The sequence below is a fragment of the Nansenia antarctica genome, assembly GCF_963989245.1.
Source record: "Nansenia antarctica genome assembly, chromosome: 1".
NCBI classification, from domain to species: domain Eukaryota; kingdom Metazoa; phylum Chordata; class Actinopteri; order Argentiniformes; family Microstomatidae; genus Nansenia; species Nansenia antarctica.
The window spans coordinates 32,741,699-32,767,800 of NC_137674.1; the positions used below are offsets into that span (position 1 = coordinate 32,741,699).

The 26,102-nt window shown below is 45.3% G+C and overlaps 2 protein-coding genes across 4 annotated transcripts in view; one reads left to right on the forward strand and one right to left on the reverse strand.

The window, feature by feature from the left end:
* Positions 1–11,461, forward strand: part of LOC308163461 (regulator of G-protein signaling 6-like) — a gene marked incomplete at both ends in the record, with an annotated part of 68,847 nt that extends 57,386 nt beyond the window's left edge. Inside the window, 4 exons of one of the 3 annotated variants that reach the window (XM_080537648.1) lie at positions 1,381–1,567; positions 7,220–7,309; positions 10,865–10,924; positions 11,411–11,461. In XM_080537648.1, coding sequence (XP_080393774.1) covers positions 1,381–1,567; positions 7,220–7,309; positions 10,865–10,924; positions 11,411–11,461 — 388 coding nt within the window. The remainder of the gene's footprint in view (positions 1–1,380; positions 1,568–7,219; positions 7,310–10,864; positions 10,925–11,410) is intronic. The other 2 variants (XM_080537649.1, XM_080537650.1) reach the window with 2 other exon arrangements.
* Positions 11,462–18,188: 6,727 nt separating this feature from the next.
* On the reverse strand, positions 18,189–22,222 carry LOC308175775 (zinc finger protein DPF3-like; the record flags this gene model as incomplete). The annotated part of the gene is made up of 4 exons (XM_080550323.1): positions 18,189–18,349; positions 19,083–19,205; positions 20,490–20,615; positions 22,111–22,222. 4 exons carry the CDS (start codon positions 22,220–22,222, stop codon positions 18,189–18,191), a joined length of 522 nt encoding a protein of 173 aa, XP_080406449.1.
* Between the last annotated feature and the right edge of the window lie 3,880 nt (positions 22,223–26,102).

Here is a 26,102-nt window from a genome sequence, read left to right on the forward strand (position 1 = left end):
ACAGGTCCAGGGACAGCCTCACAGACCAGGGACAGGTCCAGGGACAGCTTCACAGGTCCAGGGACAGACCCACAGACCAGGGACAGCCTCACAGGTCCAGGGACAGACCCACAGACCAGGGACAGCCTCACAGGTCCAGGGACAGCCTCACAGACCAGGGACAGCCTCACAGACCCAGGGACAGCCTCACAGGTCCAGGGACAGCCTCACAGACCAGGGACAGCCTCACAGACCAGGGACAGCCTCACAGGCCCAGGGACAGCCTCACAGACCAGGGACCCAGGGACAGGTCCAGGGACAGCCTCACAGGCCCAGGGACAGCCTCACAGGCCCAGGGACAGGCCCAGGGACAGCCTCACAGGCCCAGGGACAGGCCCAGGGACCCAGGTCCAGGGACAGCCTCACAGGCCCAGGGACAGCCTCACAGGTCCAGGGACAGACCCACAGACCAGGGACAGCCTCACAGACCCAGGGACAGCCTCACAGACCCAGGGACAGGCCCAGGGACAGGCCCAGGGACAGCCTCACAGACCAGGGATAGGCCCAGGGACAGTCTCACAGACCCAGGGACAGCCTCACAGACCAGGGACAGACCCACAGGTCCAGGGACAGACCCACAGGCCCAGGACAGCCTCACAGACCAGGGATAGGCCCAGGGACAGTCTCACAGACCCAGGGACAGCCTCACAGACCAGGGACAGACCCACAGGTCCAGGGACAGACCCACAGGTCCAGGGACAGACCCACAGGCCCAGGACAGCCTCACAGGCCCAGGGACAGCCTCACAGACCAGGGACAGACCCACAGGTCCAGGGACAGACCCACAGGCCCAGGGACAGGCCCACAGGCCCAGGACAGGCCCACAGGCCCAGGACAGACCCACAGGCCCAGGACAGACCCACAGGCCCAGGACAGCCCCACAGGCCCAGGACAGCCTCACAGGCCCAGGGCAGCCTCACAGGCTCAGGACAGTCTCACAGGCCCAGGGACATCCTCCTGGTTCACATACATTAACATTTACAAGCCCTTGAGTAAAGGAGTGTAGCTTTTTATTAATGTTAATGACACTTAGAGAAGCACTCCTCTGAACATCCACAAGGGGGGGCTCTCTTGGCATATAAACAGGTGAATGTATGTTGTGTCTATTGATATCGGCTGTTTTCCATTGCTATCTGTTAGCTGTGCCCTGGGGGGTATTCCATCAACGTCGCAAAAGGAAAATCCAGGCTTATTTTTTGATAGATTTTGCAAGACTTATCAAAGAAAAATCTGGCCTTATTTCTTTAAATCTCGCGAGACTTCATACAAAAATAAGCCTGGATTTTCCTTCAGCAACGTTGATGGAATACCCCCCCCCCCTCCCCTGTGCTCCTGGGCCAGGTTCTGGTTGGCGGTCCAGGACCTGAAGCGGCGGCCGTTGCAGGACGTGGCGGACCGGGCACAGGAGATCTGGCAGGAGTTCCTGGCGGAGGGGGCGCCCAGCTCCATCAACCTGGACTCCCGCAGCTACGAGCTCACCAGCCACAACCTCAAAGACCCCGGGCGCTACAGCTTCGAGGACGCTCAGGTAGGACTCCTTCAGGTGGATGTATGTATATAACAAGCAGGGCCGGCTGTTGGAATAAACAGTCCAGGCCTGGTAACAAGTGTCCCGTTGGCACAAACGCGTATCTCTTCCTCACACTCCCACCAGCACACGCAGGGCTCAAAGATGCATCCTCTGTATTGCCACACACACACACACACACGTGACCTTCACTGAAATACCCCATGTTACCCTAGCTACGCCCTATGGACACACTTTTTTCACATTTCCATTTTTCACATTTAGCAGACGCTTTTATCCAAAGTGATTTACAACTAGTACATTTGTCTAAATCTATGCTAGGACCAGGGGCCATTGGCAGTTACAATGCTAGAAGAAGAAAGAAAGAAGGATTTTCTTTTTCTTTTTTTAGTGGGGATAAGACACACACACACACACACACACACACACAGTAGCAGCACACTCACAAACATGCACACACACAATGCTTGTTCTTCTACTGTACTGTACTCACACAAAACACACACACACACACACATATTACACACACATCCAGCCACTCACACGCAAACATGATTTCGAGCCACTCTACCACTGGTGGCTGTGAGGCGTGGATGAAGGATGAATAGAGAGTGGATGGTGGAGAGGACGGTGTTTGCCCGGGCCTAATGGGGCGCCTAATGCCTCTGAATAGCCCGAGCTATTCACCCAGGATTCCTCAGGTCCAGCGTGTTAGTGTGGTTTGACGGGAGAGTGCCACACAGTACATTAGTGCTGATAGCTCTGCATTCACTCAGGAGACTCCTCCCTCCATGTTAGCATGCATGGCTAGCACAGAGCTCCCCCGTGTTCCACGCTTACGTAATAACTAATCTCCCTCCCTCTCCCTCTCATTCTCTCTCTCTCTCTCTCTCTGCGCCTCTCTCTCCCTTAACCTCTCTTTTTGCTTTCTCTCTCTCTCTATCTCTTACTCTCACTCTCTCTCTGCACCTCTCTCTCCCTTAACCGCTCTCCCTCTCTCTCCCTTAACCTCTTTTCCCTCTCTCTCTCTATCTCTCTCTCACTCTCTCTCTCTCACTCCCATAGAACCTTGAGCGGGCAGACACACAGCACGCGCGCACACACACACACACACACACACACACACACACACACACACAGACTCATGTACACACAGAGGCACGCACGCACGCACATGCACACGCAGGCACATACACGCACGCACATGGACATGCACACACACATTAGTCATCTGAGAGTCCTGTTGCCTGGGGAGGTAATCCACTTACAATCAGATAGTTGGCTAGTTGGCTGTCTGGCTAGTTGGCTGTCTGGCTAGTTGGCTGTCTGGCTGACAGTCTATCAATGGATATATGGACACTTGTTTATGCTGAAGTAGTTGGAGACTTTGTGTGTGAAATGCACACACACACACACACACACACACACACACGCACGCACGCACGCACAGACTCATACACACATGCAGGCACGTACACATGCACATGCATGTATGGACACATACACACACGCAGGCACGCATGTGCATGCACTTTTTTTTTTTTGCTTTATTTATACAGGTAAAAAACACATTGAGCCCCAAGGGCTCATTTTCAAGTGTGGCCTGTTCACAGGCATACAACATCCACCACAAACAAATACAATACAAAATCTGGCCTACATAGTCTAAAACTAAAGTAAAACTACATAGTCTAAAACTAAAACTAGTCTAAAACAGTCTAATATAATCTAAAACTTTCCGTCAATATAGTCTAAAACTAAACTAAAACTACATAGTCTAAAACTAAAACTAGTCTAAAACAGTCTAAGATAATCTAAAACTAAACTAAAACTACAAAACCTAAAACTAGACAGCTAAAGAGCTAGGGACAGGGAGGGGTCAGTAATGGGCAAAAGGGAGGGTCAACTTAATTGCAAGAATAAATCATGGACTCGCACTGTATGTCTCTCAGCGAGAGCTTGAAACTGGAAAGAGGGATCAGATGAGACAGTTTCAGACTCTGCTGTAAAGAATTCCAAGAGGAAGGGGCTGCAAATGAGAACGCCCTTTTGCCTTTCATGGTCCGGACCAAGGGGATGGAGTATGTGATGATGTCCTGTGTACGAAGGCCGTAGACGGATTGCTTGCGTGACAGGTGGTTAGAAAGGTAGGAGGGGAGCAGACCAAGGATGGATTTGTAAATGAAAATATACCAGTGAAGGGTTCGGTGGATAGAGAGAGATGACCAGTTAACCAGAGAATATAGCACACAGTGATGCATAAGGGGTTAACAGCCTGTTATAAACCTTAACCTTAGCGTCCAGATGTTGAAGAGAGGTAGCAGAGGCATTCATGTACAAGACATCACCGTAGTCCAAGAGAGGCAGAAAGGTGGCAGCAACCAGACGTTTTCTTGCAGCAGCTGAGAAACAATACTTGTTTCTAAAGAAAAAGCTTAGCTTCAATTTTTGTTTCTTTAGAAGGTTGTCTATGTGCAGTTGAAAAGAGAGGCTGTCGTCCAGTTGAATGCCAAGGTATTTGTAGTTTGGCACAAGCTCAATAGGTGAACCCTGACATGATACAATGTCAGGAAGAGCACTTGGCACCCGCTTGTTATTGGAAAAATGTATGACTTTGGTCTTCCCTGTATTCAACACCAGTCTGAGCTGAAACAGCTGGGACTGAAGGGCATCAAAAGCAGTCTGCAAAGCCTCGAAGGCACGGTTGATAGAGGATGCAAACAATGCAAGATTGTGTCATCCGCATACAAATGAACAGCAGCATTAGAGGTTAATCCTATTTCATTGATATAAATGGTGAAGAGAGTTGGCCCCAAGACCGAACCCTGTGGCACCCCATTGGAAACAGTGAGCAAGTTGGATGAGAGATCACCAAACTGCACAGACTGTTTCCGTTGTGACAGGTAGTTGGTGAACCAGCCATCAGCATGAGGGGACAGCCCAATATCAGAGAGGCGCTGGCATAAGATGGCATGATCAACGGTGTCAAAGGCTTTAGACAAGTCTATAAAAAGTGCAGCACAGTGATTCTTCTTATCCAAAGCCTCAGTAATATCATTAACCACTTTGACAGCAGCAGACACTGTGCTGTGCTGCTTCCTAAAGCCAGACTGAAGGGGCGATAGGATGTTGTGTGAATCTAGGAAGTCCTTGATCTGATCGTTAATTAGTCGCTCAAGGACCTTGGCTAGGACAGAAAGCTTTGAAATTGGTCTGTAGTTGTTCAAACATTTTGGGTCACCCCCCTTCAGAAGTGGGAGCACAAAAGCGGTTTTCTAGACCTCTGGCATCACATTGTTAGAAATAGATCAATTGAAAATGTGTGATACAGGTTCTGCAATGAAATCTGCAGCAAGGCGCAGAAAGAGAGGAGGAAGATTGTCAGGACCTGCCGATTTCCTAGGGTCTAGCTCTCTTAAGGCTTTCCAGACATCACTAACAGAGAAGGGGGAGAACGAGAAAGAGTGGTGCCCAGGGAGACTACCAGAGGTTTTCGCCAAAGGAGGAGGAGGGGGACCGGAAGGTGGGGAGTTGACTCCTGACAAGGAATCAAACAGTAAACCGGAGGCTATAAAGTGTTTGTTGAAACAGTTAAGCATCTCCGATTTATCGAACACTGGTACTGAGTTGTCGATAATTTGGGAAGGTAGCTCAGCAGGCCGGAGTTGGCTGAGGGGGACTTAACTGTGTTCCAAAACCTTCTGGGGTCATTCAGATTATCAGTGGAACGAGAAAGATAGAAATCACTTTTTGCTGTTTTGACAGAAGCAGTGAAGTTATTTCTCACCTGCCGAAAAGAAAGCCAATCAGCTTCAGAGTCGGACTGCCTGGCTGCAGCCCAGAGCCGGTTTCTTTTGTGAAGGAGGGATGACAGCTCGCTAGAGAACCAGGGAGTGTTTCGACCTTTAACCCTGAAGTGCCGAAAAGCAGCATGCTTGTTAATAAGACAGCTAAAACTATCGTGAAAATATTCCCAGGCGAGGTCAACATCACCAATCAGGAAAATACGGTCCCAACGAACCTGCTGCAGGTCATGGAGGAAAGCTTGCTCTATGAAGTTCTTTAGATCTCTCTTCTGAATGACACAGGGCTTAGAACGAGGGATTTTGCTATCCCTGATAGCTCCAATTACATAATGATCACTGAGGTCATTTGCAAAAACACTAGCTGCAGTGAATTTATGCGGCATATTAGTGATAAATAAGTCATGATGCGTCGATTTGTCTGGACGTTTGGGATTTAGCCGTGTGGGGCCTTCAATGATTTGGGTGAAATCAAAAGACAAGCAGTGGCCTTTAAAGTCATCTGAAGCTATGGAGAGCCAGTCCCAGTTCAGGTCCCCTATGAGGACAATTTCATTAAAATGAAGCTGAGACAGGAGCTGCATTAAGGTGGGCAATGTATCAGGGGAGGCTGATGGGGGCCTATAGCAGCCAACAACGGTTAGATGTTGACCTCCAGACAGATCTACATTCAAGGCTAACAATTCAAATTGCTTAGTAGCAGATGTAGAAAGCAGGACATGAGCAGCGAGAAATGATCTAACATAGATAGCCACGCCCCCGCCTCTCCGGGGACGATCAGAGCGGTAGAGATCAAACCCATCTAAAGCAACATCCCTATCTGATATGGACTTTGAAAGCCAGGTCTCAGAGACAACAATAATGTGAGCACCAGTCGATTCTGCCCATATACGTATCATATCCATTTTAGGTAAGAGACTGCGTGCATTAATGTGAATGAAACGTAACCCGTGCATATTCTTAAAATCATCTGGTGTGTTACAAATGGTAGGATTAACAGACATGGGGCCAGGATTTGGCTGAACATTTCCAGACATCAAAAGCAACAAAAGAACAAGAAGTCTCTTTCTCCACGAATGGAGGGTTCAGTCGAGACTGAGAGTCCTTGGAGGCAGTGACGTCCAGGAGAGTGTCCGCAGATGTGATTGTGAAGCAGTCTTTTAGAACAGTGAGACTGAGAAGCTGCCGCCAGTTTGCAAAGACTGCGTAGCTGAGAGAGTTCGGGACACAGTGGAGTGGGGACAGGGAGAGTACACCAAAAGCAAGGGTTTCACCGCACGGAATGACCAACTGTGAGAACAAGTCTTCCGAGTTGTAGGACCGACATTTGTCACTAATAGTAGAGTCCCATCCAGTTAACAAACTGAGCACGGCAAGAGTAAAAAACAACATTGTAGCAGGCCTCAGCTAGCAGAGTAGATGTAGCAGGCCTCAGCTAGCAGAGTAGATGTAGCAGGCGGCGTTGTTTAAATTACTCCGTTCACTACGAGAAATACAGTCCGTACTCTCCTGGGCGTCGCTGTCCAGGTTTTCCTTGAGAAGACCAAACACTCAAATAGTCAACCACAAGCCTTACATCAAATGATCTATATAAATTGCGCACCAAGCAGTCCTGAATGCCAAAGAGAGGTACTTAGCGTGTTAGCGTTGCCGGAGCGTTATGACACATACACACACACACACACACACACACACACACACACACACACACACACAGACACACAGACACACACATGCATGGACACATACACACACAGACACACACACAGACACACACACACACACACACGCACACACACACACACACACACAAACTATAAATACACTCCACCTCTTCCCTCTATTCCAGGAGCACATCTTCAAGCTGATGAAGAGTGACAGCTATGCACGCTTCCTGAGATCCAACATCTACCAGGACCTCCTGCTAGCCAGGAAGAAGGTGAGCTACTCTGACTAACTCCTAAACTAACTAACTACGTTCTTCTTTTGACCCAAATTCAAGCTGAATCACTAATATGCTACTACGGCAATAAAACCAATGAAAGTCAATGTAATGTTAGTATAAATAAGTATATAGTACTCAGGGACGGCTGGTATCAATGGGCTGGCAGGGCTAAGCCCCCCCTATCTTTTACAATAAATTATTATTAAATTAAAGAAATATTAAAATAGAATAATTGTTGAATAATATAATTCATATATAATAATTGTTAAACCTTAGAACTGATTGATTTTGGTGGAACCTAGAGCAGCAACAGCACCGAATAGTCACAAAAAACTATCTAAATGGGCTGATTTTTTACAGCCCAAACTCCTAGCATCATCTTCAAATTTGGGCTAAATTAATTCAGCCCAGGCTGACTTTTGACCAATGACAGGGCGTAGCAGTACAATAGCAGTACAGTGAGGACTGGCTAACAGTGAGGACTGGCAGATTTCACTCTCGGAAAATGTCACTTACTGTTTCTGTAATAACTTATTAATAAAGATTTGAAAAATTATGATAACCATCTTATTATCTTAGTTTATGTCATTTCAATGCATCAAATAACTTTTATTTACAACAAGCATAACAAAAAAAATGATATTATGGCGATGTGCTGTGCCTATGCTAGACATGCATTGTCGGTGTGTGTGCACTGCGTTTATATCACAATATGTACATTTGATAAGTAAAAGTAAGCTAGCTAAGTAAGTAATCTAGCTAACTATGATTGGAAACAAAGTAATCCAGTTAGAATTATAGAAGATCTAGTTGTGTTTTCCTGCTGGTCTCGCTGCCTGGGTTTGAACAGACTTTGGGATCAACTACAACATCTCCATAGCCTACGCTACATTATAACTTTGCATCCTCTGAAAAAAAATCGCAAACAATAGCAGCATTTAAATAGTTTAGTTTATGTTCAACTGGAAAAGGTAGTAATCACAGAATTTCGTGTTTTCACTCTGCTGGGAGTTCGTTAAAAATGCCTTTATGTATGTATAGCCTATATATATACAGTGGCGGGCGGTGCATTTCACACCTAGGCCTTCAGTGATGTCCGACACATTCCTACCTGAATTATTCTACCTCTTAATACCATCGTTATGACGCCATGGCTCTAGAAACTAGACAGAAACACAGTATAACCGGGCGTTGCATCACCTTAACATAGTCAGACAAGTACAACAGAGTTATATTAATATTTCCGAAGCATTTTTAATCAATAAATCCGCATTTACAATGAAGAGTGTTAAACTAACATCTTTAAGATCGCTACATTACCCACGTCTGTCGTCTCGTCCACCATAATAGCGACAAAGGGTGCCTTTTTAATCTCCATTTGGATCTCTTCTTCCATCACTTCAGCAATAGCAAAAATCAGGTCGTTTTGTATTTTGCCTGACGTCCCAGTAAACACTTTGTTTGTGGACAGGTGGTAATGTAAATCTGGGTTGTTTTCAGCCAGAAAAGAAAGAAGCTCAACGTAGTTTCCTCTGTTTGTGGACTTGGCGCTTTCATTGTGTCCCCTAAATGAAAGTTATTGTTTACCCAAAAACAGGACACAATCGATCAGTATTATCGATCAGTCAACGAAAGCTTTCGTTGTAAGGCTCCGTTTCCCTGCGCACTTTCAAAAGTTTCACATCTACCGGCATAGTTCCGCATCTCAATAGTGAATATCAATAGTGCGTATCAATAGTGCGTAGCAATAGTGCGTATCCAATCAAAAGACGTGCTGGGTGCTGACATCATTGAGCCTTACAGAAGGCGCCGTTGTTGCTTTTGCTCGCATCTACGTAGGTTTACTAGGTACGCCACAGGTTTTCTCGTTCCAATGTTAAGTTACAGGTCGAATCCGCAGCACCGTTTAATGTGAAGGCGGGCAGATTTTTGAGCCCCCTAGCAACACATTTTGATTGGATAAAAGCTCTAACATAAAGGCCAGCCCTCCAAATCTCAATCGGAGACTGGAAGCAGCGCAACCAAGAGGAAAGCTATGAAATGAAGAGAATAGACTATGGGGAATCATTAATACATATTTGTGGAAAATATATATTAAAATAAAATGTATATTCTGATGATGTTTAGGCCAGCAGAGAAGGCCTTGCTGGCCCTGACGGCACACCACTGTATATATATATATATATATATGCCATATATCATACCTCCACTATGATTGGAAATTAAGTAGTGTCCAAGTGAAGTGCTCTTATGACACGTAACTTCTCCTACTGTCCCAGGTCGCTCCAGGTATGTTTCAGAATAAAAGTCAGAAAAAAACGTTTAAGAATAAAAGTCCGAAAAAAGTTTCAAAACAAAAGTCCGAAAAAAAAGTTTCAGAATAAAAGTCCGAAAAAAAAAGTTTCCGAATAAAAGTCAGAGAAAAAAAGTTTCAGAATAAAAGTCAGAAAAAAAAAGTTTCAGAATAAAAGTCAGAAAAAAAAAATGTCTGAATAAAAGTCAGAAAAAAAAAGTTTCAGAATAAAAGTCAGAAAAACACCTCTGCAGGTACTCATCCGTGTTAGGAGCTCTGCATGGTGAGTTTTCAAGGTGATTTCAAGACTTCAAAACAGTTGAGAATGAAATGAACATGATTTGTTCTCCCTTAACCTGCAGTGTGGATAATACACCCAGCGACGTTCAGCTCGAACTCATTGACCTGCAGTCTGATACACTACTGGCAGAGCACTTTAAGTCAGTATCACTGCCTAGCCATCATTTCAGAAGGTAGAAATACTACACTGTGACTCGTAATGTTGTATGCATGTTATGTTAATAAATAATAGGCACAAACTGATCAGGTCAAAACTATAGCTGCATTTACTTCCCTGTGTTTAAATGAGTCCTCTTGCTCTTCTATATTTGACCTACTCCACATTTTCATAGCCTTATCATAACATGTATTCTTACCAGTAGCAGCTAGTCAAAACCATATCATTTACTGCTTTTTATAAAGCGATAAAAGTAATATTGAGCAGAATTAAGTTCAGCCTACTGGTCCGGCCCTCCACAATAGTCACGGTTTCTCATGTGTCCCATTGTGAAAATTAATTGCCCACCCCTGGTATAGACCCTAGGCCTAATGGATTTATTAGCCCCCTCACTCAGTATCACCACCAGCCGCCACTGATAGTACTATATATACGTATAGTTTCAGTACTTGATAAACCAGCACAGCAGCCAGCTGTCCCTCTCACGAACACTATCAACAACAACCCAGCATAGACACTACTGCCCCCTGCTGGTCTGGAGCAACGCTCCACCACAGCCACTGCATCTGGCTGTACTGACTAAAAACAAATGTGACCTCTGCTTTGCTGTGACAAGTCTCTAATCTTACCTCACCCCCCCTGCCCTCCCCCCCTCACCGCCTCCCCCATCCCAACCCCACCGCCCTCCATCCCCAACCCAACACCCTAACCCCCCCTCCCCACACCACCCCACCCCTCCATCCCCAACCCAACACCCTAACCCCCCCTCCCCACACCCCCCGCCCCCCGGCCGTAACAGCAGTCCAGCGACAGTGAGCAAGGCCGCCGCACCTCCCTGGAGAAGTTCACTCGTAGCGTGGTAAGTCTCCTGGTCGCCTGGCCCCCCCCCCTTCCCCCCGGGCTGTATGACAGACCCACGTCTCACTGCTGGTCGTCTCTCTCTCTCTCTTCATATATATATATATAATTTTTTTTTTTGGGGGGGGGGGGGTAATTAACTCTTGGACCACCCCAAAAAGAGGTAAGAATGACAGGTCGGGGGGGTGGAAAAATTCATATCACACAATATATTTGGTGTGTTCAGTGTTCCCTTTACATAAGTGGTGGCGGCCTCCCCTGCCCCTTCCCCCTCCCCCCTTCCCCTGTCAACAAAAAGTTGACCTCTCCGATTGTCAATGTATAACTCACACTCTATTGTAACTTGACATTATAGTCTTAGAATAGTGGGGAAAACCGGTGTCCTCGATGAACACTTTACCTCAGGGAGCGACACGGTTCAAAATGTGTGAGCCAGAAAAGTCTCAATGCTTTGTCATTCTCATTGTTGTTGTTGTGTTTCTTCCAGGGCAAGTCATTGACAGGCAAGCGTCTGACAGGCCTGATGCAGTCCTCCTGACACGGGCCGGCAGGCTGGAGGGGCACACACCCCTGCCCCTGGAGGGGCACACACCCCTGCCACAGGCGGAGGAGAGGAGGGGCGCTGGGGTGGGCAGAGAGGCCCTGGAGGGGGTACAACCACGCAGGGAGGAGAGGACGGGTGCTGGGGTGGGCAGAGAGGCCCTGGAGGGGGTACAACCACGCGGGGAGGAGAGGAGGGGCTCTGGGGGGGGCAGAGGTTCTCTGGAGGGGGTACTGCCAGGCGGGGAGGAGAGGAGGAGCTCTGGGGGGGGCAGAGGTTCTCTGGAGGGGGTACTGCCAGGCGGGGAGGAGAGGAGGGGCCCTGGGGGGGGCAGAGGGGCTCATGCACAGACACTGGCTGCTGGACTACTGCCACACCTGGGGAGCGGCGCTGGGGCTAGGACTGCCAGCAGAACTACGGAGGAACGGACCGTGCCAGCCAGGGGGAACCCCGCCCCCCACCTACAACGTGGCATGCATCCAGTACTACAAGCACATATAGACACACATACTAATGTACAACAAGTAATACCCGGATGTAAACAAACACAATACAGTCTCTGCCATCATAAGGCAGCCAGCAATAATGGGACAACTACTCTCTTTTTTTTTCCGGCAACAAATCTCTTTTTATATCTTTCAACTCAGTATGGTGTTTGTTTATTATAACAGCGCCCACTTTAAGCCAATTTATCGGATGTAAACGTGCACATCATTCTTTTGGCAGTGGGTTGGAGATGTGGCTTTTGCCTTAAAGGTATTTCATCACTACAGACTAGACAAGTGGCTTCGAAGGTTAATCTCCATGCTTCATTACATTCCAGGAGCAGACATAACAGCTTCAGAAAAACATTGAACAAATATCGTTTTCATTTAGAATACTGTACTAGAACACAGATTGTATTATTTAACAATGGCAGCCGTTTATTTTGCAACTATTCAAGAAGATACACGTAGATAAATGCCATATCTAATCACCACAAAGCCACTAAAAAGTGACATTCACATTTTTGTTCCCCCGAAAAAAGAAAAAGCACAACTCTGTTGGAATGATGCCGCAGTGCCATCTAGTGGACAGTAAACGACTATAAACAATGGCCTCAGTGGACTGAAAAATCTTCTTCAGATGATGTAAAATCATGTCGCCATCCATCTGGGACCCAAGACTTTAACTTCACACCCTGAGGTATTCTGTTTCATTTTCGAAGCTTTCATGTTGCATGACTGACTTTGTACAGGCCTGTTTGGAAGCCTATCACCACCATCCATCATCTAACATGTTCTACCATAAACCCAGTCTCGGGAGATGGGGATGTACTCATTTGAACTCTCTATTCATGTCATGTGTTCTGTTGGCATCTTGCCAAGCAGTTGTGCATGCCTGTCGGGGGGGGGGGGGGGAAGCTCAGTGAAACGGGTCGTCGTGGTTGGAGAGTTAGGAACCAGACAGATGTCGTCACTGGCAGAGCCACCCATTAAGCGGCTTTGTTGTTCCTCCTCGAAAATAACCAAAAAGGAAAAGCCCTCTACTCCCCCTCTCCTCCCATCCCCCCACCACACTGTTGAAACATGGGAGCATCATTGTTGACTAAAAAGACATCAACAACAACCTTGTGGTATGCGACTGGAAACAGTCTCGACCAATCACAGCATCGACCATCATCTCTAGGATCTCCAGTACATGATCACCTCTGATTGGTCTGTCTTTCACTGACACACACGTCCTGAGACTGAGGAGGGCGTCCTCGTTCGCTAGGCGGGTAGGGGGGGGGGGGCACGTTGACATCTGTCCAGAGACTACGACAGTAGGATGGGATGTTACAACATTACACCCACCACAGAATATAAGAGGATTATTATCAATGGTCTCAAGAATATCATTTTTTATTAGAGTCGTTGCAGTGCACTGTACACTGTAGAGGTGCAGGGTTGATATTTATATGATTATTATAATCTGATAACCTCCTTGTCATTATAAGGTAGAGAGAGATGCTTAATTTATTGAGTCAGTGTTAAAGAATAGCGCCTGCACAAACACAATGGCCCTATACGTACAGTCCATTGTATAGAAATGGGCTCTATAGGAAACATACATTTATCCCCCCCCATTATAAAAAAAAAAAGCTATTTTATGGTATGGGCACATTATTACTATGCATGTAACATATCCAGGGCATTTAGTGCTTCTAGTTTCTCAATCAGCAAGATGACTAGTAGCACTCTAAAAGACCCATGCGCCTGAAGACTTATGGGCACCAAATAATAAAAAGCGTTTAGACCTCTGTCTACAGCACTTTGTCTGCCTCTGATTGATGTCTGTGTGTTTGTTTGTGTATGAAACATGCCCGCCTCGCACAACATCATGAAATATACATGACGCTGCATCTCCAGGGGAGTAACAGTACACTACATCTTAATGTTGGAATTGTAATAGACAAAGAAGAGATAAAATACACAGACTGGGGAGACAAAAACTAAAAAGAAGAACAACGCACCAATCCATCAGTATTAGGGCAAAGAGTCTCATTCTTTATTTTTCTTCCATAACAATAAAAATAGTTTAACAAACAAAGACTTCATTCTCTCCATTTGAGTTATTTACAGCAGAGGGGTAAAATGAGCAGTCGTGTCCATTTCATCTCCTCCTGGCTCCATTCCCACACCCCTGCTCTCCCTCCCTCCATCCCTCCCTCCATCCCTCTATCGCTCCGGGTCAGGAAAGCTAACACAGAGTCAGAGAGCGCCTGGGGCTATTGCTGTGTTTGACGAGGTATACAGGCTATGCACTAGTACATGATTGGTGACACTTAGTTTTCTATACAGATCTCTTGACGTTCATAAAAGAGCATGTGTTGTTTGTTTTCTAAGTGCACCATGCTAGACCCACCCATTCATTCGCCAAAAAAAAAGATCAAACATCAACTATGAACCAACATACGAGAGAGTATCAGTGCCATGGTTGACTGTGGGGGTGGGGGGGCAAACAACTCTCTAGACACACTCACTACTAGACCTTTCGGAAGTTACCATGGAAACTCAGTTATTGATGCAGAGAAGACCAGATTGATGCTGACTAAGGAAACATAAATTATTCTATCTTCACGAGGATAAAACCAGCTTATGTGAGGGTCCCTGAGGGAATTCAGTGTTTAGAATGAGTAAGTGAATGTTTTTATTTTATTTTATTATTATTATGTGTCGAAATTTACTGTAGGACACCTTCCCCCTCTCTCTCTAACCCACTGCTATCTTGCATTTCGGGTTTCTCTTCACAAACTCAGCCAACTACCACACATCAATGGAAAGACATACAGTACTCTATATAATTTCCGTACCAGATATATAAACCTAGCACTCCCCAAGCACCTTTCAACACTTCATAAATTATAAATGCCTTATATCACTCAAATCAAATGTCACATTAGCACAGTTGTACAGCCTGTTGTGCAGAGTCCTTCCGGAAGTCTCCGTGCCTTAAAGTTCAACATGTCAACATCAACACGCCCTGTGTGTATGACTCTGGACCAGTGTTAAGGTCTGACTAGTAATAACGCACTGATTACTATCACTACTTGTCAACAAAGAGAGCATCGTATCCCATCACAGTATTAAAAAACAGAAATAAGTAAATCACTTATTAACTAGGAAGAAAGAAAGAATTGGGGCATAGGGCAGTGGGGGTGAACTAAATGGGTGGGGTGGAGGACAGACAGGCGAAGGAAGATTTTTTGTTATTGCAAAGTTTTCTTAAAGCTGGGAATCAAAACACATAGTTTACTCTGACGAAGAAAACCCCCCCATAATCCCTCATCTGTTTTTGTTATATCTTATATTAATAACATCCTCATGAAGCGTGTTTGTCCTTTTTTTATTACAATCACGTGAGGGAGAGGGGTGAGTGGCTTGGAAACTGCATTACAACGCAGAGAGGACAAAGAACAATCAACAGCAGTGTCAAGTAAAGGCCTGAGTAGTTGTTATGTAGATATCGTAGACCTGATCAGGGTTGCCAGACGGGATTGACAATTTCCAGCCCAACCAGTCTAAAAGCCGCCGAATCCACCCGTCCAGTGTGACCAAAAGTAGCCCAATCTGGCAACACTGGACCTGATAGAGACAGAGGTATCAATTAAGCCTGAACAAACAAGGAGGACATCAGAGTCATCAGCAGATAGACAAAACAAATATTAACAACCTAATCTTTCGTTAGGCTAGTTTGTTCACAACATAGATTAGCCTAGCACAACCCAGAGACTTTGAGAAAAGACTAGATGAAAGCAAAAGTAAATCTTTTTTTTTTCTTTTTTACCTTTTCAAGAAACGTCACACGAGAGAGAGAGAGAGAGAGAGAGAGAGAGAGAGAGAGAGAGAGAGAGAGAGAGAGAGAGAGAGAGAGAGAGCAAAGAGCAGAAGAGCGCAAGAAGAAAGCAAAAAAAGTGGAGAACGAGTTTAGGTGGCCACGTGGAAGCTGTTGTAGTCCGGAGAGGTTTTGTTGTGTTAGTGGTGGAACTGAGCACCGCGCTATGGCTATGGCAGAGTAGGGGGGTCAGAGTTCAAGGGGGTTAGAGTTCAACGTTCCAGTCAGGTTCTACTGGGTTCATGGCTGTCAGAGCTGGTTCCCAGCGCGGGGGGGGGGCAGGCAGGAGGGCCGGCACCGTGATGAAGCTAATGACGTCTCAGTGTCACATTCGATCACTGCAGGCATGGCGGACTACGTCGCAGAGAAGCGCGCAGGGCAGGGGGGGGCTGCGGGGGGCCACAGGGTTTAAACTCACCCCCGTGGGGAACGGAGTCCTCAGAGCCTGGCCTTTACGGATACACGATAGACACAGCACAGTGCAGGGGCCGTGAACTGTACTCATTTATCAGATGTTCCCATCTGGGATGATATAATCAATACATTATTCTCAGGGGAAGAATTGCTTCAAAAAACGGTCTGAGAAGGTCTGAGTCAGGGAGGGTAGTATGGGATTGTGTGGCTGTTGGCTGGATGGAGGGATGGCTGACACAGTGGGCAGCGCAATGGGTTCTTTGGGCCCAGTGGAGAAGGAGGGCGGGGATGGAGGCCCAGTTTGGAGGGTTCTGAACCCCACCGTTCACTGACCGACCGCCATCGTCTGGATCTTCATGCCAAGGTGCCCCTAGAACAAAGAACACGTGGGTGAGATTTGCATCTCTCTCTCTCTCTCTCTCTCAACATCAACCATTTCCCCTCCGCTTGTTGATGGCAATCATAACAAACATGTCTGATCGTTTACTTTCGACCGTCTGCAGCACTAAGCATCGTTATCGTGGCACAGGGAAAGGCAGAACGGCTACATACAAATTGATGGGGTTGGAATCCCCCCTTTTATGAGCAACACTAAATGAGTAACATCGTTTATGAGCCTGGTATTTACGTGCCAACGTGTATTTCTGCCAATCTGATCCTCCCAGAGCTTCTGACAAGGCAGAGCTGGGATTATTTTGGTGTCTGAGACCCAAAACACAGCGTTTGATCATCTGACTGCTGTGTGACAGTGATCCGCTGACTTCACGTCAACCCAGTCTTACTCAGGCACGATCACCACGCAGAAGAATCCTGTTTCGGCAATGCAACTAAAATTGAGAAATGAGTACATTCAGCTAGAGCGTATGGTAGCCCCCTTTGAGGTGCCCATCTTAGGGATGAGAGTTAAACCACGCTGCTGTAGCCAGAGTACCCGCGTTCTGCATTCAACGTCCCCCAAATCCCTTGTTTTTGTCAAGACAGTTATAAATTGGCTGAGGCAAAAACCAGACCGGTACTTATCAAGCGTTATTGTGTTAGGAGCCAGACTGCGTCATTCAAACCGGAGCTAATCAATCTAAATATCTATCAAAATAAATATCTATCTAACTAAATATAGCAGTATGCCAGTGCTTAATGCTTACCTTTCAGCTAACCAATGCCTGCTTTTGGTTTGACTTCATAGGCCTCCTCCTCATCTCAATGCCCCATTAGAATCCCCACCTCCACCACCTCCTCCACCACCACCTCCTCCACCACCACCTCCTCCACCACCACCTCCTCCTCCACCTCCTCTTCCACCACCTCCTCCAGCACCTCCTCCTCCAGCACCCTTCCTTCATTCCTTCCATTGACTCCTTCATTTTCACATTGTTATAATCCAGAGGGTAAAGCAGTGGAGGAACCTTCTAGAAGCTCCTCCTGTCCAACGGCTCCAGTGACATCATCAACAGGCTGAGGGAGAGTCGGTGTTGACATTCACTCCTCATCCACAAACTCAAGTTTTATCATCCAAGTCTTAATTTGTAGATAAATTATTGAATTTTTCTTCTGGCAAAATCATCCGAAACGGAAGCAATACAATTATATATCCACATGTTCCAGTGTTTTTTTTGTTCATAACGTATTTGCCTTTCTGCTCCAGTGGATGAAATAAAAAAATGAATCCAAGAAACGATTCTTCTCTTTCGCACGGAGAGCGAGTCACTTTGTCAAGGAACACTGTCAGTTGCTTGTTGCTTTTTAAAGTTAATATAAAAAACAAAAAAACAAAAAAAACACGCTCATAAATTATTCAACAATGTTCAGTAGATAATAAAATAACACTTGCATTTCTGTCCTGAAATCATCACTTGTGCTTTAAAAAAAAAAAAAAAAAGAAAGAAGCAGCAGACTTTTGCCAGAGGTTATCCATAATAAAAATAGTCCGTATTAAAGGTTTCTAGAAAGTTCTTCTCTATCTGTATCGGTTGGACATGTCTTTGCCGTTTGACGAGGGCTCCTCCAGGTCGTCGTCTTCGAAGCCGTGAAACGTGGACGTGTCGCTCTCTGAGGTGGTCCCGAACAGCTCCTCCGCCCCCGCCAACGTCCTGTCCTCCTTCAGCTCCGCGCGCCCCGCTGGTAAACAAGATGGCCGACAGACAGATAAGTACTTTATTGATCCCTGAGGGGAAATTAAGCCATTACAGCAGCCCACACCACAAACAACAACAAAATAAAGTGGCAACTGAACAATAGAATATATATATATATATATATATATATATATATATATATATATAAAATAGACATAAAAAGACATCTGAAACATTATATACAGTAACAACAGTCCAGTATGATTTAACATCCTCCAGCCTGACTCTGATCATCCCGATCGAGCCAGTCAGCCGGAGGAGGAGTTCAGTCTTATTGCGGCAGGCAGAAAATATCTCCTATAGCTCCTCTCCTTAGTGCAACGTGGTTGTGGTAGCCTGTTGCTAAAGGAGCTTTAGCCACAATGACGGTACCAGTATGAGAACAGAGGCACAGTAGCCTAATCCTAACAGCTACAGTACAGTAAACCAGTGACATCTCAGGCAGCACAGTGGCCAAACAGCTACAGTACAGTAAACCAGTGACATCTCAGGCAGCACAGTGGCCAAACAGCTACAGTACAGTAAACCAGGGGCCTAGCCCTAACCCAAACAGCTACAGTAGAGTAAACCAGTGGCCTAGCCCTAACCCTAACAACTACAGCTACAGCACAGTAAACCAGTGACATCTCAGGCAGCACAGTGGCCTAGCCCTAACCCAAACAGCAGCAGCTACAGTACAGTAAACCAGGGACATCTACACTGTGCTGGGTACTCACCGGAGCGCTGGCAGGCTGCGCAGGGACCCCCAGATTTACCCGTTTTCCTGTTGGAGCCAGGGGTCCCCCGGCAGGAGTGACAGTAGTTGTTGGGAATGACCGTCCCGCCCGGCACCTTCTGACCTGCAGGGACAGGGACACACAGGCTCGTTTTTTGTTGTTTTTTTTCCACATTTTTTATTGGTGAGAAGTATAATCAAACAATAAGGTTTACATTCACTTTTTTTTTTTTTTACATTTTCTTTTTCCCACCCACCCCTCCCACCCCACCCAACCCAACCCTTCTGCCCCACCCACCCCACCCAACCCAACCCCAAAACAACAACAACCATAATAACAACACACATCACAAAAACCAATCCAATAATACTGACAGTGGAGTGAACAAGTAGACAGCCAGGAAGAAATAAAAATAAAAATAAATTAATTAAAGTAAAATAAAGATTAGACACAGGCTCTGGATCAGCTTAATGAGTTAGTATGCAGGGGAGCCTAGCATGCCATGTAAGTCCCTGGTTTGATTCCGACCATCGACCTGTCCTGCATGTCATCCCTCTTCTCTCTCTCATCCCTCCCCTTCCTGTCAATCTCTACCGTCTCTCTCAACCATCTTTCCTGTCAGTCAATATCTACTGTCTCCATCCCGATAAAGCAGAAATGTCTTTACGACGCAAAACGTTCATATGATTATTTTTCAATAGTTAGGCCTACAACCTCCCCAATAATTGTAGGGATTTATAACTCCTCAGGGAAAAAGGGTAACATGTTATTATTGGACACCATGTGTGCAGCGCGGGCAGGAACCCCGTGTGGAGAGTCCAGTAGCGTTTACCTCCACACAGAGCTAGCGAACACAGAGCTAGCGAAACAGAGCTAGCGAAACTGGAGGCTCAATGTCCCTGAACCTGTTTACTGCTACAGAGCTGCTGCTACCTCCACTTTAGGTAACGACCTTGAGCGAAGCTCGCGTCTATACTGTCAGACCAGACTCACGACGCGTCTGTTCAGACTGGCCTTCGTACAGCAGGACATGGGTCCTGACTAACACATAGCTGCCTGTTTGTTTGTTGTGTTTCTTTTTGTTTGTTATTGTCCTGCTTCTCGCTTTTTTTTTTTCCTCTTTCTGTTACAGTGTCCTTGAGTTGGAGAAAGGAGCTTTTAAATAACATCTATTATTATTATTATTATTATTATTATTATTATTATTATTACTACAGTAGGTAAACCACAGAACAGCCCTACACGTACATGACATGAGAGAGAGAGAGTCTTTGAGAGTCTATACAATTTCTGTTGGTCCATCAAGCAGCAAAAGGTGAATTTTCTATGTACCAGAGAAAAAGAAAAAAGAAAAAGGACATTGAAGAAACAACAACAAGAGGCCTGGAGGACAGTGTAGCGTCTTACGTTTGTGTCTGTCGGAGCGCTGTGTGGAGGGGGACCGGGAGGCCTCGGACCCCCTCTCCCCGGCCAGGTGTGAATGGGTGTAGTGGTAGCTGAGCCCTGTGCGGTTCCTGTAGCGCTTCCCACAGACTGGACACACACAGAGACACACACACAAACACAGAGAAGAAAAATATGTTTCTCTACCGGCGTGTCTTAACACTGTTTGAAATGTTGTTATGCATTGTGTTCAGCGCGACACGGAGACACGAGAGGTCAACATTCCATCTGGTTTAGCGTCTCATCACATGATCTCATGGGGTTGTAAACACGATTTAACCTCACATTCAAAACACCCCGACAGCACAACGTTCCCGTCGCTACGGAGACCGCGGGATCAATTTCGACAAGAGGTCAAAACAGCCGCCGACACTGTCTCGAGACATTTAATCAAAAACAAGCGTTTCAACAAATTCCAGCCTTTTAACGTAAGTGTCTTTGTCTTAAGAACAAGTGGTGTGCGGCAGCATGTCTTAAGTTCACTCAGAAGTGTGTCAAACAAGGTCTCCCAAAAAGGTCATATCTGCTGAGAATAAAATGCAAACGCCCATGGGGAGATTCAACAATTTCCAGTTCTGTAAATAGACTGATAGGATCCCATGGAGGTAGCTTATCTTATTTCCGGCTCAGAGGAGAACGGAATGAAAACACAAGGAGCCGGTTCACTAGTGAGGAAGGGTAACAAGCTAACATAGAGAGAAGAACAGCCCTGAGGTAAAAAACGCAGGGACAGCGAGGGAGTGTGTTAACGGTTACTAACACAGAGCTCCCTGTATGAAGACAGAGAGAAACATGCACTGTTGTTGCATTCATAAAAAAAATCTCTGGGAAAATCGTCCCAACACTGATCGACTGTCTTAAAAATAACGAAACAACTCATGTCCTAAACTACCAGTAAAGAAGGCAACTAGTCCAGATACCTGTGGCCGAAGATTTTGACTTATGCTTTTGTTTGTATCTGTCTGAAACAGAGAAAACACAAAGCAGAAAAAAATAATAAATAAATAAAAAAGAGGAAAGGAAAAAGAAAATAGCATGAGTATGAGTCACTCAGAAAGAGTCACCACAACAAGACAACTAACACCACAATCCTCATTTTTCCACATGCAAGTTGCATGCCTGCTGGACTACCTGAGACGGCAGTGTTAATCTCTTCACAGCGCGTAAGAAAGGCAGCTACGCCTCACTGCACCGGATCTCAAAATCAGAAAAAAATAAAATTCAGAGTATCTAAAATTTACTTCATGAATATGTTTTGGGGTTACACTTGGTTTGAGTTAAGGCCATGGGCATAACTGAACTACTAAAGCACCCCCCCCTTCCCCCTTCCCCCTTCCTCCCTCCCATCCCTGGAACAGACTGAGTATTATTTTTGGACATGAAAACAAGTCTATTCAACTCGCCCCGTGTCAAGGCTTTTCCACTTCAAGTGAATGTTTCTTTATAAAGCGAACCACTTGAAAAATGACAACAACACAAAAGAAACCGTCTCCTCATCACTGGACGATATCACAACAACACACCCCGTAATGCGGTGTGTGAGAGCGGCTGTTTACGTCTCTGGCTCTGTGACTCATCTACTTACCATCACAGACGTAGGGCTTGTCCTGGGCGTCCATCTCTGGCCTCTTGCGCCCTGACCCCCGGCCCTGTAGGGGGCGACATTCAAACCACAACTCTGATTCTAACTCAGGCATTCTGCTGTAGACAATTGACTACCATCCCCCAAGCACACACCCATGTATACGGACCACCATAACCTTAAGCTCAGAGCCACTTCACCACTTGAACTATCTATTTTATTTACTAGTTGTACTGCTAATTGTATCCTGTCTTATTTGTCACTTGTGTCCTGTCCTATTGTCACTTTTAAAAAATCTTGAATTATGCCCTATTGCCTTGTGCTGTAATGTCAGGAACCGAAGCCTAAGAATTTGACTCTCTTACACTTGTGTAATATGACGTAACAATAAAACTTGAAACTAATTTTGCACAATGACTCAATGAAAGTGTACATAAAAACCTACAGTACTTGACAAAACAAGGTAATGTGTCCACCAAGTGCATGCAAATGCTATTGAACGCTATAGGCCCATATCATACTATGCAAAACTTCCAACCGACAGATTACCTCTCCTATAAAGGCATAAAGGCTGGGCGAGATACTTCACATCAGTCAACAGAGAGAACATGAACATCCTAAAAGCAAACAGTCACCTTTAAGACAACTCTATGTGTTGACTGTTCGACTGTAACATCAACCTAACTCCTATTTGTTCAAACAACTTTTTGAAGGCAATATGCAAAGGGTAAAATAATTGAAAGGGAAAGTGTTTTGTAAAAGCAAGATTTAGTCTAAATAAGCAATTCTATACAAAAATATTAAAATCAAATTTCACTTGCAAAGAGAGCAGCAAAAACAAAAAAAGAAGATTCAAAACTGATTCAAAACAGGTGTATTCTGAAACTGATCTGTTTATGGTAGATGAGATGGTAGTTCACAGCTATGTTAGCTGTGTTTCCTGTAGAAGTCTGTAGAGGAAATGTTCCTCATGACAGGCATCTTCTAATGCTCTTCCTGGCTGGGGGGAGGAACCATAAGAGACTAGGCCGATACTGTCAGTCTGTTAGAGGGCCTTTATAAGAAGAGCTATGTTACATACTGTACTGATCTAAATCAAAACAACATACAGTGGCCTGCGTATGTAATGGGACAGTGAAGCATTTGTTTTCTTCTTTTGGCAAAGTATGACTATGAGGTTAAATACATTTTTTTCAGACATTGTTTGAGGATATTTGTGTACTTTTTATACACAGTAGTACCCTAAAAGTAATGGGACAATTGGCTTGACACTGCCGTTTCTTCATTTGTGCAGGCATAAGAGCTATCAATGTGTAGTATTGATTCTAGTCTGTCAGTGTGTGTGTTTGCAGTGTGTTTGCCGTTGGGAGTCTGCTATTGGTGTCTGTCAACATGAGGACCAAAGAGACGTCAATGAAAGTCAAGGAAGCACGTAATTAGGCTGGATAATCTGAAACACAGCCAAAACCGTAGGCTTGCCAAAAACAACAGTTTAGAACACCATTAAGATGTTGTTGGTGGGTGAGCTCAGCAGTCACTAACGGGCCATGGAATCTTGCCATGTAAGACTTCTACAGTGGGAGGGCTGAGAATTCTCATCATAATTAAGAAACACCCCCCAAAACAACTGTCCACAGATCAGATCAGGGACTCAACACTCTCCAGGTGGTAGGCGTGAAGGTGTCAGAGACCACCGTCCACAGAACAGGTCACCAGCCGAACTACAGAGACTACTAACCACTGCAAGGTGCAAATCACTAGCTAATCCTCATTAGATACAGTAAAAAGAATGTTATGAAGTACCAGAGCGATTGCAAGTGGAACGTTTTTGGAGTATACAGCAAAAACACAAACGCCATTACTTATGCAAGGCACTGTCAGGAATACATTCTCCAGCACAGAGAGATTCAGGGCAACTAGAAGATGCTCACAGCACGTGTGTGCTGACTGTCGGGTCGGGCGGTTTCCAAATTTTTTATACCGTTAAACCGCCCCCAAATGTAACCGCGGTTTACGGTTTCACTGTGGGATTCAACATCCCATCGTAGGGCTTTTACGGAGCCGCCAATTTCAAATGACGCATTTGTGACGGCGGCTGGTGGAAGATGGACCAAAGCCAGGGTTCGAGTAATGCTTTCCCGCTTGCCCGGAGCAAGTAAAAAATCACGATCACCCGTCGCATCGCTTTAATAATATCTTCACTCCACGATCATCTAGTCTGGTCTGGCGCCTGCGCCGTCTGTTGGTCTTCCTGCACACTGGTAAACATATCCAGGATCCAGCAGCGTCGTCGGGCTCACACAAACAAACCCGGCGATTTTTTTACTTGCTCCGGGCAAGCGGGTAAGTGTTACTGTCGGACCCTGAAAGCCCTATACTTTCTACGAGCAGTGCTGAAGAATGCACTTAAAATAAATAAATAAAAACAGAGCTAAAAATACTTAACTGGTTCATAATGAGACTATGTATGGGAAAAACTAATAACACTCAAATTATTGATTTTTTTTACAAAAAGTTCTGTCATCACTTTCAATTGCGTCTTCAACCAGACAGTGGTATGGACCTATCGCTAAGCCACGCCCCAAAATAGAAATTGTCCAATCATATCACAGCAAAAGTCAATACAGGCAGAAAACTCTGACAAACAACTCGCTAATATCTGATGGTGAAAAGCTTCTAGACTAAATATTCTTGTTATCTTAAAAAAAAACATGTACTGTATATTACTTGCTGAGGTAAATCAGAAATTAGAAATTTGCCAACTCCCGCCATTGTAAGTCATTGAATGTCATTCAGTCACGGTCGGTCAGTCAGTCACTGTCAGTGAAGCGTTGGTTGTTTGTCTGAGTTTTCAAAGTAGCCGTGGCTTAGCGATAGGTCCATTTCAAATTATGCATTTGTGACGACGGCTGGTGGAACATGGACCAAAGCCCTGTACTTTCTGCGAGCAGTGCTGAAGAATGCGCTTAAAATAAATAAATAAAAACAGAGCTAAAAATACTTTACTGGTTAGTAATGAGACTATGTATGGGAAACACTAATAACACTCAATACGGGCGCTTAGGTGGCGTAGCGGGTTAAGCGTCGACCACGTAACCGCAGGGTTCCCGGTTTGATTCCGGACGCGACATATCCTGCATGTCATCTCTCTCTCTCTCTCTCTCTCTCTCTCTCTCTCTCTCTCTCTCTCTCTCTCTCTCTCTCTCTCTCTCTCTCTCTCTCTCTCTCTCTCTCTCTCTCTCTCTCTCTCTCTATCTCTCTCTCTCTCTCTCTCTCTCTCTCTCTCTCTCTCTCTCTCTCTCTCTCTCTCTCTCTCTCTCTCTCTCTCTCTCTCTCTCTCTCTCTCTCTCTCTCTCTCTCTCTCTCATCCTTCCTGTCAAAAGCTCTACTGTCTCTATCAATGAAAAGAAAAATATGAGTGGGACTGCCCCACTCTGAAAAACAAAACAAAAAAACCCCCACTAAAATATTTTTGTTTTACAAAACGTCAAATATTTTTTTTTTACAAAATGATCATCACCTTTCAATAGCGTCTTCAACCACTCAGACAGCGGTGCTGGACAAACACCCTTAGGCGTTTATTATACTGTATATATGCGCACATCTGCGCAGCAGATTTTTTAAATGACGGTATTTGTATCGACACTGTTGCTATTTCAAATACCGCCCAACCCTACGTGATGCGTCTTTTTTGACAGATTATTGAATTGACAAATTACATTGTTTACAAAACGTTATCACGTTCATAGCATCTTCAACCACACAGACAGTGGCACTGAACAAACACTCTCTAAACCGTTTATTACATATATTGTTTAGGACGGTTTTATGACGGTATTGACAAAATACCGTTGCTATTTTCAAGAACCGCGGTATACGGTATAACTGCATAACCCTAGCTGACTGTAATGCAAATAATGCAACCGCAATGAGTGAGTGAGTGAATCGATGAATGAGTTTATGGAGTTATCATGAGCATGCTAGCATTAGCAGCA